Raw genomic sequence first — 19595 nt, 5'->3', positions numbered from 1 at the left:
AGTAGATAAGATTACAGGAGGCGGTTATATACATTTCACAATTTAAAATACAAAGTCATGTATGTACAAAGGAGGTCTGGTCCTGTTATGGAAAGTTAATTATCATAGCACATACACAAAAATAAAGGTCAAATTTTTTAGGAATCCACGTCACATCGATGTAAGATTCAGATCCTTAGCACAGAAGAAGCATGAGTTTTTGACTCAAAAAAGGTACTCAGTATAGGCTAAACTGGTCATTTCCAACAGAAAGCATCTAATTACACCCGAGTGAATGCCATTTGCTGTCCACTTAAAAACAAAATGACCTGCTTCTTCAATCAGCTCTCATACCAGACCAAAAACTCACTGGTTAAGCTTAAATAATTCTAAACTTCACAAATGTCTAACTTCTGGGAGTCCATTCTATAATTTGATACATGCAACTTTTTATCCAATTACCATATAGTCACATTCCCTGCCAACTCCCAAACCAGAAGGAAGGGCACTATGGTATGGTAAAAGCCGAAGGAAGTAAGGACCCTTCCCAATCACTAGAGGACCACGGCAGCTGATTCAGCGCCCGGTCCTCGCTTACAACCGGAATGAAACCTAAACCTAATCTTGTAGGGCTTTTAAAAGAAGCAGAAGGTGTATATAAAAGGAAAGAAATCTTACCGACCGTAACAACAGAACAGCTAACAATATATACTTTACAGATGACCATAGGAGCTCCTGGGCAACTCAGTCGGTCAAGCATTTGACTTTGGCTCAGGTCATGATCTCACAGCTTTTGAGTTCGAGCCCCACATCAGGCTCTGTGCTGACAGCTCAGAGCCTGCTTCAGAATCTGTGTCTCCCCCTCTCTCCTCCCCCTCCCGCTTGCGCTCACTCTCTCTCAAAAATAAATAAACATTAAAAAATTAAAGATAACCATATATAATAAAAATAACTGCAATACTAAATTCTAAATACTTTTCTATTGATTAATGGATTTAACCCTCCCAGACATTGTAAAGTAGATAACGTACCTATATTTTGCACAAGAAGAAATTATGGCATAAAACATGTAGGAAACTTGCCCAATTTAGTAGCAAAGCCAGAATTCAAATCTTGGCAGCCTACCTGTATGTAGGTCTACCCTCGTACCTACTAAGCCAGCCACATTGCCTTTTAGTGCCTTCGATTCTCAGTAGTGTTTCTGTAGCCAGATACAGAAGTCTCATTCTTTCTGAAGAGGTTTTATTTAAAAGCAACAACATATTGATTCCCACACTCCCCGCCAAAGAAAAACCGAGTTAATTCCAATATATTTCCAAAAAGAATGTCTAAGACCAAAGGCCCTTCATTACATTTTCTTCTCTTAAAAGAATGTGACAGAATTATTCCTACTAATTCCAAATAACTTCAAAACATGTTTCAGATGCAATTATGGGCTGCTTTTTCTCTTGCAAAACATATTCATTCCCCAATAATGGCACAGATAAAAAAAAGAAATTAACAAAATTGAATGATTTTACACAAGAGTTACCGCTGGCATCATTAGTCATTATTTTGTCTTACTTTGAATTTAAAACTTAAGCCCTAGAGGAATCAAAGTATTGTGTTGGTTACTTGCCTCTTTGAGGAAAACCTCCATATCTTCCTGACTTTCAAATACAAAAGCTCTCAAGTCATTTGATGAAATGTGATTTTCAATATATTTGGCATTTTTATTATCTTTCATATTGATCTAAACAAAATTAAAAGAAAATATAAGTTGATTTTCATGAAATCCAAACTGATTACAAGAACATTAATTTTACTTCGATGCATTTAATCATATTAAATTTACTTGAGAAAAAAAAGAAAAATACTTTGTCCTGAGAGTCAACATTTTAACACCTCTATTTTAGTACCCAGAAACATCCAGTATATAGTAAAACAAGTCAAGACTTGAATGAGTACCTGAAGCTTATCAATCTGATTTATCTAAGAAATAATGAAGTTCTTTCCTAGTCAACTCAATAAAAACCTGTGAAACAGGCTTAGATTGTAATCTAAGAGTATAAACATTTCTCCTCTATTCCCACACTTTTAATATTTTCTTCTTAGTCTTCAAGAGGAATTCATACTATGCACGCAGTAACTGATCAGTTCATAAACACAATGAAAAAAAAACTTGCTCTGAATGAATTTTAACAGTGTTTGCAAGAGAAATCCTAGGCTTATACCACTAGAGTATAAGCTTTATGATTCATTTTTAAAATATTAACAAAACAGGCACTTCTGCGTGTGAAACTCAATGCTGTGGAAAATGTGAAGATTGGTCAAGAAAACATACTGTTTCAAAAGACTACACTATTACTTTTTGCAGATGATAAATATGTTGAAAAGCAGAACTCGAGCTAAAGCTCTTTAACAGAGGTGCCTAAAAAGTGCTATCTATGGAATTTTGGGGGGTGGAAATAGATTACCTTCAGCAGATGGAAATCAGCTTTCTTGGAAAAATAAAGATTTATGAAAGAAAAGGTATTTGTGTACCACATACATAAAATGCAGTATACTAGTTAGGAGCTAAGGCTCTGGGGTCAGACAGAGGTTGCTTCAAAAGAGGTACAACTTAAACCTCTGAAAGTTTTAGTGTTTTAGCAAAATGGGTAGAGCCAAATAGTCTGCACCTCAGAAATAAATGTGGATTAAAACAGAGTAAAAAATTTAGTACAATGCTTGTCATATAAATGTTGGCAAATAGTACAATTTTAAATGATAAAATTTCAGTTAGCATAAACATGGGAAAACTGATACATAAGCAAGCAAAAAAATTAAAGCCCAATAAAACACCATCACCTGGACATAAACACTATAGCAAGTCAGTGTCTACGGTTTCCCAGTATTTTCTGGGACCAAATTACTTCCTCAGAAGGAATGGTACAAATGAAAGAAAATGTAAGTGGGTGTTAGCTCTAACTTTTAGAAAGGGTTAAAGTAACCCCAAAGTGACTGTAGGGGTCAGCCTCTCAGCTCTCCTTATCACTCTCCTGTATCAGAGATGCTGTTATGTCACATCTTTGGGTCTCCATCTTGTGGTCATTCGTTCTTTGAGAAATTTCACTTGTTCATTTAGACAATGATTCTCAAAAGAGTCACACGAGTGGGGGTCATTTCTGTGCCTGGCCAGTTTGTGTACTTCCAGGAGTGACTAAGTCACACTTTTCTCCCCAGGTTGAATGCACACTGCGTTACACTCAGTCTGGCCTCCTGCCATCCTGAAGGAAGACTTCCTCACGTCGTCAGTTCTGCACCTTCACTAACTTCTCTGGTAAAGAAGATACCTGGTAAAGTTCCTCAAGGGCATGTCTTTGCGATGCAGCAAAGACACAGAGAAGTAGACAGCGGCGGCACAGCCCTCTAAGGTGATCTGGTGGTTAATGGCAGACTGTTTCAGCTTTTTAAAATGCAATCTTTCTTGGGGTGCCTGGGTGGCTCAGTCAGTTAAGTGTCCGACTTCGGCCCAGGTCATGACCTCAGGGCTGGCAGGTTCAAGCCCCAGATTGGGCTCTGTACTGACAGCTTAGAACCTGGAGCCTGCTTCAGATTCTATGTTTCCCTCTCTCTCTGCCCCTCCCCAGTTCAAGCTCTGTCTCTCTCTCTCTCTCTCTCTCTCTCTCAAAAATAAGTAAACATTAAAAAACAAAATCTTGCTCTACATCCTATCTTATAACCTACTTTATAATTCATTAATAAGTCATAAATATTCTTTTATACTAATAGAGACCTAGAATGACATTTTTAATGGATGTAGAGTAATTTGCATGACCACATAATAGCTCTGGAAATTTTATTCTCTGCCTCACCATCATTACGCTATTATAAACACTGCTGTGAGAAAGAGAACCATAAATAAATCTTTGCACACTTCTTCCATTGTAGACTGGAGTGGTCAGAAATGACTCCTGGAAGCGGACTGCTAGCTGACAAGTTACTGGACTAAAATTTTAAGCTTATATATTCCTAACTTGCCTACCTTGGTGACATTTCAACTATATATTGGAGAGTCAGGTAAGTGTGTGTGTTGGGACAGGGATGGGGAGCAATACAGGTGGAAGAAGGTGGTGGGAAAGGTGAAGGGTTATTTCAGAAAGGATAAAAAAAAGCAGTGCTTATCTTTTTATGTCAAAATTCAAATGTAATTTGTAATGTAAATATATGCCTGCTAATAATCCCTCTTGGCAACAGGCTACTGTTAGAGGAGATCAAATGATAGAAGGATGGCAAATTTAGTAAAGTTGTGAATTAGAGGTCTGAGGTTGATATTTTAACAAAAATCTGTTGACAATTATTTGCATAATTTATTATGTTAAGGATCAAAATATTTTCTTATATTTTCTTTCAGTCCTTACCAGATTAATCAAAACAATAATGTCTGCATCCAAAATAGATATTCCCTTCTTGATCTGGCAAAAATACTCTAATAATACATACCTGAGCAAGAAGAGAATACAGTATTATGCATATTAATTTTGCTAACATAATCTAAGATATAAAAAAAGACAACTACATAAAATGATTTTAAGTAAAGGATAACACAAATTACAGAAAATAGAAGTTTTCATGAATCCTGCAAGGATCTATAGTGCATTCTTTTCTAAAGTAAAAAAAAAAAAAAAAAAATTACCCAGCAAAAACAATCCTTTAGTCATTTTGTGGTAAGTTTTAAGTTCATCTTATACCTAATATATCACTACGAAAGAACGTGCTGTTTACTTTCTTTACCCTTTCCATGGCCAAAATGATTACTTTTAATATTTTAGATGGAAATCGTGCTAGCCCTTTCATGGCCACACTTCATTAAATGATTTACTAAATACAGCTTACCCTCTTCTTAATGACCCATGATCATCAAAAAGAGCTATCAAAGGTTTATGCTGGTTTCAGTCTCAGAATCCTCAGAATGCTCTAATAATTGCCGGTAATTCTCCCCTCTACCTTCTGTCAGTTCCCCCATATCAACATAGTTATTCACAACAGTTTCTAGCCCTTTGGCAGCATTTAATCTATTGCCTGCTATATGTTAAGAATAACAGCCAGAAGGAACTAGCTAACCAAACTAATTTTATACAAGATTCCTGGTCAGTAAGCTAACAGTTTCATACTTTTCCTATTATCAGTCAAGGACCCTTTAGAAAACTCCGGTATGGATTCAGCAGCATACCAGTTGCCACAAGTTGGATAATGGAAAAGCACAGTGTTAATAACACTAAGAATTCTTAAAACAATAAAAATCTATAATGACTACAATAATCAAACTAACAGATGCTACCAAGATGAACAAAATTTCTTACCGTGAGCATTATAGGCTCACAGACTCTTTGCTTAAATTTGTCCCGGTTATTTCTTAGCCATAAAACAGCATCGTATGTGTCACGGTATCTCTGTCTCAGCTTGTCTTCCTTTTGATTCATAAGATTGTCAAATCGTACAATATTATCACCCACGCCTAAAAAAGGAAAACAAAGTATATCTTTGAGAACTTTGATTAAATAATACAAAAGCATATCTTAGATCTAAAAGTTAGTACCACTCAGCAAGTATCCAACACAGTGAGAAAGCAAAACCCTGGACAAATTATTATCAAATTTCCAAACACCTAGGATTAAAAAAAAAAAGACCTTTAAGCTATCAAAAATAGGCCACATAAAAAAGATTAAGAAAGCACTAATTTGCTAACACAAGGTGATTGCAATAGGCCCTCAAACATCTGAGAGAAAAATTATTTTCAACCCAGTCATATATATAACAAAACCAAGTTAAAAGGGGACCATGAACTGAAGGTATTTCCATTAAATTCCAGATATCTGTAATTAAATCCCAAATCTCTCTTCTTAGGAGGTTACCCAAAGATGTATAACAGAATAATGCAAGAAAAACAAAGACACAGAATAAATGTATCCAACACAGACAAGGATCTGCGACAAATCCCAGATAACAGACGCACAGGAGGCTTCGAAAACAATCCATCTAGACGGTAGGAGGGGCACGGGCGGTGGGGGAAGGGGTGGGGGGCTGGGGGCTCCAGAACAAGAGAATGCCTATTTAAGAAGGCGGCACACCCAATACCAGGCTTGAACTCAAAACCCTGAGATCAAGAGTCACATGCCCTACCGACTAAGCCAGCCAGGCACCCCAATCATTTTTTAAGGAAATACTACAGCAAATGTTTTTTTCTTTTGTCTTTAAGGTAAATTAAAACCTTTAAAAAAGCTACGGGGGCGCCTGGGTGGCTCAGGCAGTCAACCGTCTGACTTCAGCTCAGGCCATGATCTTGTGGTTCATGAATTCGAGCCCCACAGTGGGCTCTCTGCTGTTGAATAGCCAGCTGCTTCAGATCCTCTGTCTCCCTCTCTCTCTCTCTCTTGCAAAAATAAGCATCAACCACCATAATAATCTGAGATAAGACAGTGGTCACCCAGTGGCAACGCACAGTATATAATACATATAGGTAATTAAGAGATCAATTTGGAAAACCCAAGCTGAGATTCCTCAACAAAGGGAGTTGAGCAGTTAAAGGCCTGGTTCCAGGGGAAGAAGGAAGTCCATCAACAGGAACAGATCTCCATTTTATAAACATCTCTTCACCCTAAGTTTAACAAAACTTACTCTTTTTCTCCTTCTCTAGGGTTTCCTTCTCTGCTCGCTTATCGAACACCTCGCCTTCACATGATGCCTTTTCATCTTGAATTCGTCTCAAATCATTTGTAATGGCATCAATCTGAGGCTGAAGATTCTCACAATTTTCTGCGGACTTCAGTTCATTCTGCAAATCTTCGATCATCTTCCGAGTGTTACTTATCCTCCGCTGGCGATCGTGTTCTTCGTTCTGTTTTACTATGAGAGCCTGCTGCAGCTCCTCAATCTAGTAACACACAAGTAGGTTAGTACGGCTTTAGAAGGCTTGGAGAGTAATACAGTTTTTAAAATGCAAACCATCTAGGTACATGGGTGTTCTCTTCACTAAAAGGTATATTGCTATGGGCTGTTACTCCTACCAGACCACCTGGGTTATCTTTATTGGTTCACTAATATACCCTAAGTACCTGGAGCAATGCTTAGCATACAGTTAGCACTCATTAAATATTTGCTCAATGAACAGAATATTTATAAAGCCAATCAGATTTCTAAATACAGACAGGAAGTAAACACATACTATACACCAGAAGACTGAAATTCACACAGCATCTATATGGTATATGACACTTTCAATTAAGCAGTAATAATAGAAATGATGATTATGACTGTCACTCTTAACTTTAAACTTAAATGAACTACTGTCTTTCAACAAAATTATTTACTATTACTTGCAATTATAGATTGACAAAACCTCAAAATATTATGTTTAGCAGGGTAAATTACTTTAAAAAAAAGGGGCGCCTGGGTGGCTTAGTCGGTTAAGCGTCCGACTTTCGCTTAGGTCATGATCTCGCGGTTCGTGGGTTCGAGCCCCGCGTCGGGCTCTGTGCTGACTGCCAGCTCAGAGCCTGGAGCCTGTTTCAATCTGTGACTCCCTCTCTCTCTGACCCTCCCCTGCTCATGCTCTCTCTCTCTCCCTCCTAGAAATAAATAAAAAAAACAAAAAACAAAAAAAACAAATCATATCATCTGCCAGTAGATTTTTATCAAAACCATATAAAGACTACTTAGAGTTAAGATTTTAAGACATGCATGCACACATATATGCGTATACATCCTATTTTTTTAACAAGAATAGAATTTTGTATTATAATGGTTAAGGTTAACATACAACATAATTTGTTAGTTTGCTTTCTTTTCAAGTCATCTTTACTCCCTTACCTTATCCCCATTATAAAAGTAGGAACATATTCATTACAGAAAACATGTAAACATATAAACTTAATAAAAATCATCTACAATGTCCTTAAACACTTACATTTTAATACCTACTTATTTACATCTTTCTATAGGACATATGTTTTATTAAATGACATCACTAAAAATGTGTTGAGAACAGTTCCTCATTCCTCCTGTGTCCTTGGCAAAACAAAATTCTGATATCTGTGTAACGTCTTATGGATATAATACCTTTTGTCCTATTCCCTATTGTTGGACATTGGGGCGGATATCAATTTTTCCTTTCTAAAAATTTAACTTTGACAGTGTCAAGATAACAAACTGAAATATACCAAAATCCTCTCTCCTAAACCAAACATGCAAAAGACAGAAATATTTGAAAAAATTAAGATACGGATCTGTAACTGAAAGTTAACAATGTTCAATGGGCCTAAAAGAAGCAAGGAGACCAGAAGCCACACCGTTCGGCTGGAAACCCATGAAGTCCAATGAGGTACAGGTACAGAATTAAGAATCACCAAACACATGAGTAAGTCCAGCTCCATGAAAAAGGGACAAGAAATTTAGCAAACAATACCTCTGCAGCAAAAAAGACCCACCAAGCTACCAAAACTCACTGGACTACTAAAGAAATCTGTACTGAGAGGTTTTGGTCTGACTTGAAAAACTGGGAAGCAGCCCAATACCCCTGCCCTTCCAGCTAAGTTGTCTCAACTCCTACTCACTCGTGTGCCACACTCATCCAAGCAACTTCCATGATCACCCATCATCTTCAATTTCCATGAATGTTCTCTACTGTTCCAGTTGACACTGAAAGACACTTCTAGAGCCCTCTCCAAATACTTTCTCCTGCCATAATCCTTCAGACCGCTTCAGGACTCAGAAGTGGAGAGAGGGTATTAATCCTCATGAATCACTACTGTACTATTTCTTTATTAACTGAGCCCCATTTAATTTCTCTAGAAGACCATGGTATCAGGCTTTACCACCCATTACCTCTGTTGCTGTGTTAACTACCTCCCTCAAAAAACCATCCTCACTCCATTCATGGATGATTTTAGCTCCCCACTGCTTTCCTCTCTATCATATGCCCATCACATATACAGAAAATCAATCCCTTTGGCCCTTGTGTTCCTGGACTTGAACCACCTTTTCCTAAACCCTTCCTCAGCCACCTTCTCCTATGGTTATACTTCAGATCATGTAAATCTCCAAAAATCATCCACCTGAAAGCCATTTCTACAATCTTATTCTTCCAGTCCCATTAGTTGCATTTTACTTACTGTGGTATTCAAACTGTTCTTTGACACCACAGGCTCCTGTAATGCAGTGACCCTTCTACCTTTTCACAATCCATCATCTCCTTCATTTCTTTTTTTAACCTCCTGAGGTTCCACAACCCAGTACAGGACCCACTGCAAAGACCTCTTGTTCCCTGACCATTCTGATGTCACACCAGCCAGGAAAAAAAGCATAGGTTTAATAGGGACTAACTGCATACCTGCTATCTATCTGTATCTACGCAGCTGAACTAATTGAAGAAACTCTCCGAAAACATGTCTCGCTTTGAATTTACAGCCACAAAACTTAAATACGAACTCAAAACTACTAGACAAACCTATTACATTTCTCTCATCAATGTGTGTTCATCCTAAAAGGAGTTCACATCTTGGCTTCCTCTTTCTTCAATCCTTTATTGCTGCAGGCCCTCTGCTCACTCAGCTAAGGACCTTGTCTCACACTTCATTAACAGCATTGTTAAAATTCCTGCTTTGAAACCCATCACCCTATCTCCAGTACATCTAACTGAGGCCATTTCAAGCAGGGTCTCTCTAATCACTTATGGTGAAGGACCATTTTTTTTTTTTTTTTAATTCCAAGCCATCAAGAGTCAACTTTTATCAATGACAACTACAAGAAATCACAATCATTTAACAGGAAAACAGCCTGTTAATTCCTTCAAAAGTAAAATATATACCTATGATATTCTAGGAAATTACCAAAGAAAATGAAAGCATATACATCTACAAAACTTGTACAGGTATACTCATGGCAGTCTTACTGGTAACAGACCCAACCCAGAAGCAACCTTAATGTCCATCCGTAGGTGAATAAATAATTGTGGTCTCAAGTAAAGTGAAGAAGTACATTAAACTAAAACAATAATGCAACGTATCAAAATTTGTAAACACACCTAAAGCTGTGATGAGAGGCATTAAGTCCATACACAAGAGAAGTCTCAAATCAGTAACCTGAGATTCACCTCAAGAACCCAGAAAAAAGCAAAATAAACCCACACTGAGCAGAAGAAAAGGAAATAATAAAGATATGAACAGATATCAATATAATTAAAAAGAGAAAAACAGAAAATCTATGAAACAAAGCACTGGTTCTTTGCAAAAAACAATTAAAATTAACAAACCTCTAGAAAGATTGCCTTCCCTCCCCCAGAAGAGAAGACACAAATTACCAATATCAGGAATGAAGTAGGAGTATCACTGTATCACAACAGACATCAAAGGATAGTAAGAAACTTTATGCACAAATTTGACACCTTAGACACAATAGATCAATTCCTCAAAAAAAAATTAACTACCACAACTCATTAAATATGAAATAGATTATTCAAATAGCTCTATTAAATTTAATTCATAATTTTAAAATTCCCCCAAAAAAGAAATTTTAAAGACCCAGATAGTGTCATTTGAGAATTATTCAGAATGTTTAAAGAAGTAACACCAATTCTACACAATCTCTTCTATAAAAATATAGAAAAGGAGAAACGCTTCTGAATTAATTTTATAAAACTAGTTGACATTGACACCAAAAACAGTACAAAAAGAAAACTACAGAATATCCCTGAGACACAAAAATCCTTTGTTAATCGATAGAACTCAACAATATATAAAATTATATTTATATACCACAACCAAGAAGGATTTTCAGGGATGTAAAGTTGATTTGATGGAAAAAAATCAATCAAGGTAATGCATCAATGTTCAATGCTAAAGATGAACACAGACACCGTCATATCAATAAATGCCAAAAAAAAGCACTTAAAATCCAACACTCAATGATAAATATTCCCAGAAACACAGGAATAGAATGAAAATTCCCAAACTTGATTTAAAAAAAATCTATAAAAAAACCTACAGTAATATAATTAATAAATAAAAAACTGCTTTCCTCTTAAGATCACGAATGAGAGAAGGATGTCCATTCTTGCTGTGGTAGGAACCCCTCCCTAAGGAGAGAAGACTTCAAGGTCACCTAGATATGCGCCCAGGTGCCTACACCCCCCATGGCCTTGTAAACTGAGACAACTTAATCAGACTGCATGTTTCTGTGTGTTACCATATATGGGAGACAAAGAAATAGAAAATGCATAAAAAAAAAAACTATGCAATATGGGCCGCTCAGTTCTTTGGGTACGAGCCCAACTGGGCGGTGCCGGCACAAATAAAGTTGCTTCCTGGAAAGAAAAGCCTCGGTGTCATGACTCTGTGCGAGAATCCTGCAACATTGCCATTCTTCTTCAACACAGTGCAGGAAGGCAAGAAAGAAAATATAAGGCATACAAATCAGAAGAAAAATAAAACTGTCTCCATTTGTAGATGACAGGATTGCCTATGCAGAGAATCCCAAGGACTCTATTTCTTAAAAAGAGAAAGGGAGAGGAAAAAATAGGTGTAATCTCACAAAACACAGAGAACTTGTACGCTGAAAACTACACAATGATTACAGAAGAAATCAAAGATCCAAACAGATGAAGACATACTGTGTTCAAAGATTGGAAGACTCAACAAAGTAAAGGTTTCAATTTTCCCCAAACTGATATACTCATTTAATACAATTCCTATTAAAATCCCTGCAACATTTTTTCTGTAGACATTAAGAAAGATTTCCGTGTCATCAGGAATGGCAAAATCAAACCTAAAATCCTCTCCTCCAAAAAAACAATGAAAGCACTGACAAAAATTGTCAGAATTAACTTTTTGGAATTCTGGAACTTAATCAAAATTTATAATAACCTGGAGACTGTTGATTCAAATAAAATGCCTGAATCTCGGTAAAAACAGCAAGACATGTGGGATTTTAAACATGTCCCATTCCCTTCCGCAGTTGCCTGGCAGCCTTGAAAATCAGCAGCCCACAATCACAGTGAAATCAGCTACTTAATGGCCACTGTCAAAGTCAGAACAAGGTTAGAAAGTTTTCAAAGTTCTCATTCTCAAACAAGTGCCATTATCCGATCTGTCTGCACTTACGGTAAAACTTACTTGCAAAGGTTGTATTTTTTACATGACTCCACCACAGCTGGAAGTCTTTTTCCCTGAAGGCATTTGTCAGAAACAATCAGTGGCAATGTTTAAACACCACAGTTGTTTCATGAGGAATAACAGTTGTGGCAAGCAATAAGGTAGCCAAAAAAGCTAAAGCTTAAAACGCTAGAGAAGACGACACGCATAGGAGACTCTGGAAGCTCCTGAGAATCCAGAAGTCTAGGGGAGTAGGACGGTGGGCATGCCTAGGATCATACACGTTCTCCAGAAAGACTGGAGGAGACCCTAAGCTCTTTCAGAGGCTCTGTGCATACAAAGAATGTTTCACCTTGAGGCTACAGTGCAAACAGTAAGTGAAACCCAAAACAGCTATAAACTAGCAAAACTATACGCCACACACTGGAAAAAACGGCAGTCAATAGAAAATATCCCTGGGGCGCCTGGGTGGCTCAGGTGGCTGTCTGTGACTTCAGCTCAGGTCATGATCTCATGGTCTGTGGGTTTGAGCCTCATGTTGGGCTCTGTGCTGACAGCTCGGAGGCTGGAGCCTGCTTCGGATCCTGTGTCTCCCTCTCTCTCTGCCTCTCCCTGGCTTGTGCTTTCTCTTTCTCGCAATAATAAATAAGTAAACTTTAAAAAAATAATTAAAGAAAAAAAGTACCCCTGAGGGAGTCCAGAAATAGATTTACCAAGTAAAAACTTTACAAAAGATATATTTTTTTAACTTTTTAAATGTTTCTTTATTTCTGAGAGAGAGCGAGAGAGCATGAGCAGGGGAGGGTCAGAGAGAGAGGGAGACACAGAATGTGAAGCAGCTCCAGGCTCTGAGCTGTCAGCACAGAGCCCGACGTGGGGCTCGAATCCACGAACCGTGAGATCATGACCTGAGCCGGAGTCGGACGCTTAACCGACTGAGCCACTAGCCACCCCAACAAAAGCTATTTTAAAAACACTACTTTAAAACCTTCAATGAGGTAAAGAAAACCATGTTTAAATGACTAAAGGAAACAATGTCTCATTGAATGGAGAGTTATTAATATAGAAATAAAGTATAAAAAAGAGCCAACTAGAAACTGTGGAGTTGAAAAGTACAATAACTGAAACAAAGGGAACCTGAAGATCAGTCACTTGAGATTATCCAGTTTGATGAAAAGAAAACAAATGAATAAAAAGTGTATCAAAGTATACCATCATGTAGATCGAAATATGCAGAACAGGAATCTCAGGATAGAAGAGAAAGAGGCAGAATGAGTATCTGAGGAAATAAAAAACCCCAAACTTCCCAACTTTGATCTAAAACATTAATCTGCATATCCAAAAAGCTAAATAACTTCCCAGTAGGATAAAGTGAAACCATCATCATTAACTGCTTAAAGACAAAACATTGAAAGCAAGAAAAAGTAACTCATCAGGTACAAGGGATACCCAAGAAGATTAATAGCTGACTGCTTCCTCATGAGAAAACAAGGAAGGCGGTGGGATGTCGTATTCAAAGTGCGGGGGGGGGGGGGTGAACGGACGGACAAGAATTCTGTATCCAGTAATACTACCCTTCAGAAACAAAGGGGAATTTAAGACATTCCCAGATAAATGTGAACTGAGAGAATTCATTACTAGCAGATCTACATGAAAACCTAGAGTCAGTCTTTCATGCCAAGATGAAAGGACACTAGACAATAACCTGAACCTATACAAAGAAATAAAAAGCACCAGTAAAGGTAACTACATGATTAATATAAAAAATAGCAAACATATCTATTGTTTGTAACTTCTTTTTCTCTTTTCTGATTTAAAAGATAAACCATAGTATTGATTAAAACTATATATACAGTTGGTCTTACTCCCTAGTTCCTAGTTTGGAGTTCTTAAAATCCTTGGAATTGCCTGAGTGACAGGAATATCTTTTGTTATTGATACTGAGCACCTTTTGAACATGCCTGATTTTATGCTAATAAGATGATTCCTGAAAGGGCCCCTAGATCACTTCAGAGTGGGGTCTGGTTGCTGGAAGAATCAACCACATGATCAGAGGGTTGGAAGGTTCCGCCCCACGCCCTGAACTCAAGGAGGAGAAAATAACTGGAGATTGAGTTCATTTACCAATGGCCAATAATTTCTTCAATTATGCCTCCATAATGAAATTTCAATAAAAACTCTTAAACGACAAGGTTCTGGAGGTTCTGGTTTGATGAAGAGGTCAATATGCTGGAAAGATGAAGCACCTAGAAGAGGTGAATGAAAGCTCTGAACACTCCACTTGCCATATCTTGTCCTATGCATTTCTTCCATTTGGCTGTTACTGAACTGTATCCTTTATAATCAACTGAGAGTTGTTAGGGCACCTCTGGTTGGTTCAATTGCTACAGCATGACACTCTTGATCTTGGGGTTTTGAGTTCAAGCCGCCTCACACTGGGTGAAGAGATTAATTAAAAATTAAAAATTCTTGGGGCACCTGGGTGGCTCTGACAGTTAAGCATCCAATTTCGGCTCAGGCCATGATCTCACCGTTCATGAGTTCGAGCCCCATGTCAGGCTCTCCGATCACAGCTCACAGACTGGAACCTGCTTCGGATTCTCTGTCTCCCTCTCCGCCCCTCCCCGGCTCTCTCTCTCTCATAAATATTTAAAAAGTTTTTTTAATTAAAATTTAAAAAAAATGTTTTAAATCTTAAAAAAAAAACCCAAAAAACAAAAAATAGGAATTATTAAGTGTAACATTTTCCTGAGCTCTGTCACTGTAGTGAACGCAGAACTTAACAGGGGGCCATGGGAATCCCTGCATCTGTAGCCACGTCAGGTAGAAGTACAGGTCTGGGGCCTTGAGACTGATATATGAAGCAAGGGCTGTCCTGTGGGACCAAGCCCTTAACTTGGAGAGTATGCTCTAATTTCAGGTAGTTAGGATCCAAACTGAATTTGAATGTAGGACATTGGGTTGGTGTCAGAGAATCAAACATTATCATTACAAAAACAAAACTGTATGAAAAAATAATTAAACTGTGCTAATAGGCTTATAATAAAGTACAATTTGCAGGACAGCAATAGCACAAAGGAGGAAGAATGGAATGGACTTATACAGCAGCAAAGTTTTGCATACTACTGAAATTAAGTTGGTATTAATATAAATTAGATTACTATAAATTAAGATACTGTTATCCTAAAGACAGCCACAAAGAAAGTTGCTCAAAAAATATACAGTAAAGGAAAGAAGGGGATTTAAATGGCACAACAGAAAATACTTATTAACATAAAGTAGTAATGGAGAAGTAGAGGAACAAAAAAGTTCTAGGACACACTGGAAACAAATTAGCAAAAAAGCTGCCTTGCCAGTAATTACATCAAATGTAAATGGATTAAACACTCAATTAAAGACAGGAAGAGGCAAAATGGATACAGAAGATGGCTAGGTAGGAGGGTCCTGAGTTCACTTCCTCCTAAAGACACATCTAGGTAACAGTTACATCTATAAAACTAACCCTGAAAACAATCTAAAAGACAAGCAAAATACATCCTCCAGTCTACTGAAAAGAGGAGGCCACAGAGAAAACTGTAAGAAGGGGGCCCCTGGATGGCTTAGTTGGCATCCAACTTTGGCTCAGGTCATGATCTCATGGTTCGGGAGTTCGAGTCTCCTCACCGGGCTCTCTGCTGTCAGCACAAAGCCCGCTCCTGCTCCTGCCTCCCTCCCTCTCTGCCTCTCCCCCACTCACACACATTTGCAAGCCCTCTCTCTCAAAAATCAATAAACATTAAAGAAAAAAAAAAAAGGATAGGAAGGGTGGGAAGGAGGACACTACTGGGAAGGAAAGCCCTGGAGGGAGTAATCACAAATGGCAAGGACACTACAAGCACAGAGAAGTGAGAGGATCAGACTCCACACCAGCCAATCCTGGCACTGGGGCCTGCAGTGGGAAGACCTGAACATGTGGCTTTAAAAATGAGCATAATTTGGGGCGCCTGGGTGGCTCAGTCGGTTAAGCGTCTGACTTCAGCTTAGGTCATGATCTGACAGTTCTTGGGTTCGAGCCCCGCGTCGGGTTCTGTGATGACAGCTCTGAGCCTGGAGCCTGCTTCAGATTCTGTCTCCCTCTCTTTCTGACCCTCCCTCATTCGCTCGTGCTCTCTCTCCCTCTCTAAAAAAATAAATAAGAAACATTAAACACAAGATCAGAATTTAACTCTGAAAGAACCAGAGGGCAATAGGAAATTCAGTCTGTGCCCTTAACAGAGCCAGCCTAACAAAAAACGCTGCTCAAGACAACAGAGAAGTAGTAGCTGGTTAAGTACCTGGGGTATAAGAGAAGGAATTTATTGACTAATCTCAGAACGTGTACTGAAGGGGCAGGGAGGGATCTTCAGGAGATCTCTCCAGGCACAGAAGTGCTGGCAGATGCCACAGATGCCGCTGTTCTTCCATTCATTCCCTCAGGGTAGAGGGCCTGTCTGCCAGCACTAGCGCTCTCAGTCTAACTTGAGATCTGTCTTGAGAGCATTATGTGCTCCACCCAAGCACTCCCCAGTGGACCAGCCCATCCAAACCACTGCCTATGGCAGCAGATGGCTCCGGCAATAACTGGTGCCACTCTGAAGTGACTCCTGCCCTGGGGGGACATAACCCCACACTGGCATATCCGGCACATACGCAGTTCCAGCAGCCCAGACTCATAGCTGGCTGTGCAGGGAGCCGGGAGCAAGTTATACCCTATGATATTCCTGCAACTATGGCCTTGAGGCTAACTGCAGACACCTAGGCCACCCGCAAGTCCTGCCCACCAACAAGCCTGAGGCAACCTCAGGCCTCAGCAGGAGCACAGGGACCAACCCTGCCTAGTGCACCCACACCACGTATTCTGGGTCACTGCAGACAGCCGGGCTGAAGGTGAGACACGCTCAGCCACAGAGCAGGGCATACACAGTCCACACAGAGGGCACTCCTGGAACACCAGAGAGATGCTGCACTACCGCGTACCACAGCCTTCTACACAGGCTATGACTTTCAAGACTAGGAGATGTAGCTGATTTTCCTAAGACATAGAAACAAACACAGAGTTAGACAAAATGAGACAATGATATGTCCCAAATAAAAGAACAAGACAAAATTCACAAAGCTAAATGAAATGGAGATAAGCAACATGCCTAATAAAGAATTCCGAGACACCTGGATGGCTCAGCCAGTTAAACATCCAACTCCAGGTTTTGGCTCCGGTCATGATGTCATGGTTCATGAGATAGAGCCCAGCACTGGGCTCTGTGCTGACAGCATGGAGTCTGCTTAGGATTCTCTCTGCCCCTCTCCTGCTTGTCTCTCACAAAATAAATAACTGAACTTTACAAAAACTCAAAACAAAGGTCACAAAAATTGGGACTTCAGGAAACAGATGATCTCAATGAGACTTCAATAAAGAACATATGACAACCAGAACAAAAGAATTTAATAACTAAAATAAAAAATATACTAAAAGAAGCAACAGATTAGAGGACTTATCAATGATCTGGGAGCATAATGGAAAGCAATCAAGCTGAATATCAAAAAAAATAATAATAAATGAGAGGAGGTTAAGGGAATTCAGCAACATCATCAAGCGTAACATTCACATTATAGAGATCCCAGAAAGAGAAGAGAGAGTGGGACGCCTGGGTGCCTCAGTCGGTTGGGCATCGGACTTCGGCTCAGGTCATGATCTTGTAGTCCAGGGGTTCGAGCCCCATGTGGGCTCTGTGCTGATGGCTTAAAGCCTGGAGGCTGCTTCAGATTCTGCATCTCCCTCTCTCTGCCCCCACTCACTTGTGCTCAGTCTGTCTCTCTCTCAAAAATAAGTAAACATTTAAAAAATAAAAATAAAGGAAGACAAGGGAGAAAAAAGGGGACAGAAAACTTATTTTAAAAAATACTCGCTGAAAAATTTCCTAGTCTGAGGAAGGAAAGACAGCTAAGTCCAGGACACTGAGAGCCCTTAACAGGATAAACCCAAGGAGGACCACACCAAGATACATAATTAAAATGCCAAAAAGTAATGATAAACAGAAGAGTTTTAGAGGAACAAGAGAAGAGTTAAATACAAGAGAATCCCCCTAAGGCTATGAGCTGATTTTTCAGCAGAAACTCTGCCTGCCAAAAGGGAGTATCATTGATATATTCAAAGTGCTGATAAGAAAAAGCTCACAACCAAGAATACTATACCCAGGAAGATTATCTTTTAGAATTGGGGAGAGATTCAAGAGTTTTTCAGACAAACAAAAGTTAAAGGAGTTCTCTCTAAATTTAAAGGGAGCTCTTTAAGTTGAAAGAAAAGGCCATAACTAGAGGAAAATGATAAAAGGAAAAAAGTCTCATAGGTAAAAGCAAACATGTGCTAAAGATAGCAGATCAATCACTTGTAGTCAGTAGGGAGGTTAAAATACAGAATTAGTAACAATTATACCTACAAAAATTAGTCAAGGGATACTAAAATAAAAAGATTTGAAATATGGCATCATATACATATAATGTGAAAGGGGGGGACAAAAATGTAGTGATTTCAGAATGTGTCTGGACTTAAGGAACCATCAACTTAAAACAGACTGCTACACACATATGATGTTATATACGGACCCGGGGGTAACCACAAATCAAAAACCTAAAACAGACACACACAAAACCCAGGAAGCAATACAAACATAACCCTAAAGAAAGCTTTCAACCATAAGATAAGAGAGCAAGAGAAGAAATGAACAGAAAGAATTACAAAAAGAACCAGAAAACGATAAACAAAATGGCAATGAGTTCATACCTATCAATAATTACTTCAAATGTAAATGGATTAAGTACTCCAGTCAAAAGACAGGATGACTAAATGGATTAAAAAAAAATATCTATGTATATGCTGCCTTCAAGAGACTCACCTCAGACCTCAAGACACCTACAGACCAAAGTGAAGGAATGGGAAAAGATATTCCATGCAAATAAAGCTGAGCAACAAAAAGCAACGGTTGCAGTATATAGGACAAAATAGAAATTAAAACAAATACTAAAGCAAGAGACAAAGAAGAGCACTACATACTGATAAAGAGATCAGTCCAGCAAGAGGAGAAAACAGTTGTAAACATCCATGCAACCAACAAAGGAGCACCTATATACATAAAGTAAGTATTAACAAAGTGAGAAATTAACATAACAGTAGAGGACTTTAACACCCCATCAATGGGTAAGATCATCCAGACCAAAAAAAAAAAAAAAAAAGAAGAAGAAAATCAACATAGAAACAGTAGCTCAGTAGCTCTTTGATCAACACTTAACTAGATGGATCTAACAGATGTAATACATTCCATCCAAAAACAGAATACACATTCTTTTCAAGTACACATGGAACATTCTACAGAATCACAGTGGGCCACACGACAAGTCTCAATAAATTTAAGACTGAAATCATATCAAGTACCTTTTCTGACTACAATGGTATAAAATCAGACATCAATTATAAGAAAAACCTGAAAAGAACATAAG

The 19595-nt window shown here is 38.5% G+C and overlaps 1 protein-coding gene across 3 annotated transcripts in view; it reads right to left on the bottom strand.

Moving 5' to 3' along the window:
- Nucleotides 1–19595, bottom strand: part of SMC5 (structural maintenance of chromosomes 5) — an 88706-nt gene that overhangs the window by 38510 nt on the left and 30601 nt on the right. For all 3 annotated transcript variants that reach the window (XM_039219175.1, XM_039219176.1, XM_039219177.1), the window contains exons 9-11: nucleotides 6619–6874; nucleotides 5304–5458; nucleotides 1598–1711 (exon numbers count right to left, since the gene is read on the bottom strand). In XM_039219175.1, the coding sequence (XP_039075106.1) occupies nucleotides 1598–1711; nucleotides 5304–5458; nucleotides 6619–6874 (525 nt within the window). The remainder of the gene's footprint in view (nucleotides 1–1597; nucleotides 1712–5303; nucleotides 5459–6618; nucleotides 6875–19595) is intronic.

This window comes from Hyaena hyaena, unplaced genomic scaffold (assembly GCF_003009895.1).
Source record: "Hyaena hyaena isolate Hyena2069 unplaced genomic scaffold, ASM300989v1 scaffold_799, whole genome shotgun sequence".
Classification (NCBI taxonomy): Eukaryota; Metazoa; Chordata; class Mammalia; order Carnivora; family Hyaenidae; genus Hyaena; species Hyaena hyaena.
This window is presented reverse-complemented; position numbering and strand designations above follow the sequence as displayed.